The 6,100-nt window shown below is 38.2% G+C and overlaps 1 protein-coding gene across 1 annotated transcript; it reads left to right on the top strand.

The window, feature by feature from the left end:
* The first annotated feature begins 620 nt into the window (after nucleotides 1-620).
* On the top strand, nucleotides 621-4,843 carry FOXA2 (forkhead box A2). The gene is made up of 2 exons (XM_066594526.1): nucleotides 621-1,197; nucleotides 3,201-4,843. Exons 1-2 carry the CDS (start codon nucleotides 1,111-1,113, stop codon nucleotides 4,437-4,439), a joined length of 1,326 nt encoding a protein of 441 aa, XP_066450623.1. The 5' UTR covers nucleotides 621-1,110; the 3' UTR covers nucleotides 4,440-4,843.
* Nucleotides 4,844-6,100: the final 1,257 nt, after the last annotated feature.

Genomic DNA, 6,100 nt, shown 5'->3' on the forward strand with positions numbered 1-6,100 from the left:
CCTGTTTCTCTGTACATAAGTGGCACCTGTATACCCTATGCAGCACTTTCTTCTGCAGTATTTACTACCTATAGTGCAACATATATATATATATATATATATATATATATATATATATATATATATATATATATATATATATATATATTACACTGTAGATAGTAAGAACTGCAGAGGAAAGTGCTGCATAGGATATATAGGTGCCACTTATGTACAGAGAAACAGGTAGGCGCAAGAACATGTAATAAGTGGATTAAAGTGCATTATTCACTGTTATAGTGTAGTATACATGGCATCTGTACATTATATGCAGCACTTCACGCTGCAGTATTTGCTATCTACACATTCATAGTTATATATGTGGTGCATGAGAACGCTGGGTGCACTAGCTTCACTTGTTTCCATGTATGTATATGTTCTGCATTTAATTTATTTAATATAATTTCTGGATGCACTTGATCTCATATAGTATATGTGTATGTATACAGTGCATGGGGGGGGGGTACTGACTTTGTTTGTAGAAGTCATAACTATAAATATTAGTTTAAAAATCATTATAGAATGAAGAAGAAATGAAAGAGTTCAGGGGAGACATAACAGCATCCCAGTTTAAGCTTCTCTTCCCTCCTCTTTGGACTATTAGATTAAACCTTAATAAATCTATTCAAATTGCTTCTTTTGAGTGTAACGCAGGTGTACAATAGGGGGTCAAAGAAGAGTCTGACTCCTAGGTGTGAGCTGATTATTCAAATTGGCTGCTGAGGACTTTGGGATTGGAGGCTCTTGTAGAGCTGCATGCTATATCACCCAGCAGCAGCAACGTCACCACAGCACTGTTATCATCATCATTATCACCACCACCATTGTGAAGGATAGGAGCTGCTATTCTCCCTTCACAAGCCTGAGCTGTCATCCCTTCAGTCTCCAGCCCAGAAGCCACAGCTCAGATCTGCGGCAGCAGCAGCACAACCCAAGCTGCAGCTCTCTCCTTCCCCCTCCTAGTTCAGAGAGGGAGAGGGAGTGCTAGGGAGGGAGGGTTCCTCTCTCTCCCTCTCTCTCTTTTTGTTGCTATCACTGTTGTTGGTTGCTGCTGTTAAATTTTAAACTGCCATGCACACAGCTTCCAGTATGCTAGGAGCTGTGAAAATGGAAGGACATGAGCATTCAGACTGGAGCAGCTACTACACAGAACCAGAGGTAACCAGCTCTCTCTCTACTTTCTGTCATTCTCTCTCTTTATAGCACACTGTTAGCCTTGGGATAATATTAACTTTGTGATCAAATATTGACTTGTGGCGCCTCCAAATCCTCTTCGATGACTGAGCCACACACTATCCCAACAACGTTATGTTTGGCATGGGGTGGGGTGGGGGGGAAGATTGGGGGGAGAGAGAAAGTGAAAAAAAAAGTTCTTCTTGTAAATATAACAACTAATCAAACTTTCAAAGTAATGAACTTATGACATTTTCATCTAAGTATCAAGAAGTAGGTCACCACTCATAACACAAGTACAGTTGATTGTTGACCAGTAGTTGGGTTTCAGTTTTAGGGTTGCTTGTATGAATTTTTTCTTCTGTTCTAGTTTGGCTAATACAGTCAGTGCCTGACAAGTTCTCTTCTGTTATTAAATCAACAAATACAACATGAATGAATAGTGATAACAATGTAGTGGTACAGGTGGAAGCATGAAATCATTATTTGCTGGAATTGCAGTTTCCCCTGCCTATAAATTGACAATTGTTTACCAGTTAGAGATTAGGTAGGAGGGGTTCTAACCAAAATAGCTAACGTTAAAGTTTACCCTTGTAGGGTGGTTCACGTTGGAAGAAAAGAAGAAAGAGTATTTACTGCTGGTACTGCTATTTTAGTAGTGTACTTTATATGCAGCATATACGTATACGGTATACATAGTGTGTATGTGTAACACACACGCAACATACGCACAGATACACACATATATATATCCCTGTGCATAAGTTTACATTACATGTTATATATATGGCACACTATTAGCCTTGGGATATATATATATATATATATATGGGATATATATATTTGGGATATATATATTCGCAGTACTATGTAAAGATTTTAGGCAGGTATGGAGGAAATGCTGCAAAGAATGAATGCTTTCAGGGACTGAAATGTCAAAAGGTTTTTTCTTTTGTCAATTAACAAAATGCGAGATGTATGATCAGATGAGAAATCTGAATTAAATCAGTATTTTGGTGCGACCACTCTTCAAGGCAGCTTCAATTCTTCTAGGTACACTTGCACACAGTTTTTGAAGGAACTTGGCAGGAAGGTTGTTGCAAACATCTTGGGGAACTAACCATAGATTTTCTGTGATTTTAGCATTGCTTAAGTCCTTCTGTCTCTTCATATAAACCCAGACAAATTCCATGATCAGGGATCTGTGGAGCCATATTATCACTTCCAGGACTCATAGTTCTTCTTTGAACCGAATATACTTTTTATGACGCTGGTTGTATGTTTGGGGCCGTTGTCCTTCCATTGAATACATTTGGAGTCAATCAGACACCTTCTATTTTTAAAAAAAGGGTTTGCAGTATTTTTCCACACCTAGCTAAAACTTTTCGTGCAGTACAGTATGTGTGTATATATATATATATATATATATATATATATATATATATATATATATATATATATATATATATGTATATATATATATATATGTATATTACAGGAAAAACACACACATATATATGAGGAGATTTTGTAAAATGAGTCAAGTAACAAGGAACTGTTTTAGTCACTTATTAACAAAAATAATATTACGAGAAGAAGCAATGCAGGAGCTCATTTTGATATCACAATTCTTTTATTATTACTATTAATATTATTAAAGTCATAGATACCGTAGTTTGTTTACCCCATTCATGGTTTATGGGTCATTTTCCATCTTGCAATCACAGGCGATTTCTTCTTCCAACTCCTTTCCATTGTCAGTTGACAGCATTAAATAAAATTGTTATACAACGGTAAATAACTCACTTTCCTTAAATATTGCCTTGTAGACCTGTAAACAGAAGCAAAGGGATTCCTCTGCATCACAAGGTGCAAAATCTTTAAAAATGGACTTGACTCATTTTAGAAAAACGCTCCTCATATATAATCATCAATGTTCACTACCCCAATTTCCTTCTAAATAGTAACATGCCACTTTCCTTTTGCAGGCTTATTCCTCAGTAAGTAACATGAATGCTGGACTAAGCATGAACACCATGAACACCTATATGAGTATGTCAGCAATGAGCACCACGGCTAACATGACAGCAAGTTCCATGAACATGTCCTATGTGAACACTGGAATGAGCCCTTCTCTCACTGGCATGTCTCCTGGCACTGGCGCAATGGCTGGCATGGGCTCCGGTGTAGCAAGTATGGCTACTCATCTGAGCCCTAGCATGAGCCCTATGAGCGCACAGGCGACATCAATGAACGCACTGGCACCCTATACCAACATCAATTCGATGAGCCCAATATATGGACAATCTAATATTAACAGATCCAGGGATCCTAAAACTTACCGTAGGAGCTACACTCATGCCAAGCCTCCATACTCTTACATATCCCTTATTACGATGGCCATCCAACAGTCTCCTAACAAGATGTTGACCTTGAGTGAGATCTACCAGTGGATCATGGACCTATTCCCTTTCTACAGACAGAACCAGCAGCGCTGGCAGAACTCAATCCGCCATTCTTTGTCATTTAATGACTGTTTCCTAAAAGTACCAAGGTCTCCAGATAAACCTGGCAAGGGTTCTTTCTGGACTCTTCATCCGGACTCTGGTAACATGTTTGAGAATGGTTGCTATCTGAGACGCCAGAAGCGTTTTAAGTGCGACAAAAAGCACACCCCTAGAGATGGTGGTGGTAAGAAACTCTCTGAAGGGGCATCTAGTGTGGGTTCTGCTGCCACCAACAGCAGTTCGGAAAGTTCTGGGGGCAACGAGTCTCCTCATTCCAGCTCATCCCCATGCCAAGAACAGAAGAGGACCCTTGTAGACATGAAATCCAACCAAGGTCTGAGCCCAGATCATACTGCATCTCCAGTTTCCCAAGCCCAACACTTGCTTTCCCAACACCACTCTGTGTTGTCCCATGAAGCCCAGTCCCACCTCAAACCAGAACACCACTACTCTTTCAACCATCCTTTCTCCATCAACAACCTAATGTCCTCAGAACAGCAACACCACCACCACCACCATCACCACAGTCACCACCACCATAAAATGGACTTGAAAGCCTATGAACAGGTGATGCATTATTCAGGATATGGTTCGCCCATGGCAGGTAGTTTAACAATGAGCTCAGTAACGAACAAAACTGGCTTAGAATCTTCACCCATTTCGAGCGACCCCTCATACTATCAAGGTGTGTATTCCAGACCCATAATGAACTCTTCCTAATTCTAGACACCATACAGAAATGGACTTGCTTACAATGACTGTATAAATCTATGTACAACAATAGTATGTGTTCCCTGCCCCTTTTCCTTGAGATGTACAGTTTGTTTTGACCTCCTTTTTAGCTGTCAGGTTTGTTGAACTGCGTTTGACTACATTTTTGTGTTCCCCCTTTGTTGCAGGGGGTAATATTTTTTGTGAATGTGGTGGATCCCTATATGCTGTGTAGTTTTACAAAGGACCAAAAGTCTGTAAAATTCTCCATGTTAAAAAAAGGAAATGTTGTATTTCACAAAAAAAAGTTTAATGTTTTTTTTTCTAAGTAAAATGCTTGAAAAGGCTTAATTTATGGTTTCTGTATACTTTATTTATGACTATGTATTCTGGCTTGTCCCAGTCAGATTTAAACGATCTCTATTAAAATCGTATTGCCATTTCTTTCTGGATCTTTATTTATGAGTTCAAATGACACATGAGATATAAAGGGCAATAATATTCATAAAAAAGAGGTATATTTATGACAATCGCACTGATATCAAACAGATGTTCTATACATTTCAAACCAATGAAGTGCAGATCGATCTGGATACAGGATAGTCTTTCTTTGAGATCTAATAGCAGAGTTGGCAATGACAGCTATGGCAAAATCTATAGGAGCACATTGATTTTGGTTGAGTTTTCGGGTATTTTTGATAGACTGAACATGTCTCTAGTGTGCACGTAGCTGAACAATAGACGCATATAAAAGGTGCAAGTTATATTATTATTAATTATTGCCATAAAATGTTATGTTATTATTATTCCCAGACAATGTACTTATTTTCTATAACAGCCCATCTAGGTGCCAGCTCTCACTGCTTGATATGCGGACACTGCTGTACAACCTAGAATTGGATTGTGCAGCAGCCCGCGCTATACAATCCTGTATTACAAGAAGGAAAGTGCACTATGGAAGATGTAGAGAAACGCCTTCCTGGAAGAGTGCAAAATTAAGATCAGACAAGTGCATCGGGCATTTCTTGCTTTAAAAAAAGTGATTTATGTTAAGTCTGGCGATGTTCTTTTAGTTTCCAAAGCCTATAGATTCTAACACTGCATAGTCTGTACTATAACTTTCTTTCTTGTTCTTTCTTTCTTTCTTTCTTTCTTTCTTTCTTTCTTTCTTTCTTTCTTTCATCAAGAAAGTGAACTAGAGTGCCTCTAATGTCATTAACTGCCCTGGACACTATCTATCTATCTATCTATCTATCTATCTATCTATCTATCTATCTATCTATCTTTTTCTATCTATCTATCTATCTATCTATCTATCTATCTATCTATCTATCTATCTATCTATCTATCTATCTATCCTACAGTTTGTTCTCTCTCTCTCTATTTAGTAAAAGTCTGCCCTCCAGTGTTGTTCAGTCTTTCTTACTTTTTTTCTTTCTCTCTCTCATTTCTCCTATCAAGAAAGGGAACTAAAGTGCCTCTAACATGTCAGGAACTGCGCTGGACTCTTATCTATCTATCTATCTATCTATCTATCTATCTATCTATCTATCTATCTATCTATCTATCTATCTATCTATCTATCCTACAGTTCCTGCTCTCTCTTCTTCAGTAACAGTGTGGTACAGTCAGTATATAACGTATAGACCATATATAGAGAATGCACAGCC

The sequence above is a fragment of the Eleutherodactylus coqui genome, chromosome 3 (genome assembly GCF_035609145.1).
Source record: "Eleutherodactylus coqui strain aEleCoq1 chromosome 3, aEleCoq1.hap1, whole genome shotgun sequence".
NCBI classification, from domain to species: domain Eukaryota; kingdom Metazoa; phylum Chordata; class Amphibia; order Anura; family Eleutherodactylidae; genus Eleutherodactylus; species Eleutherodactylus coqui.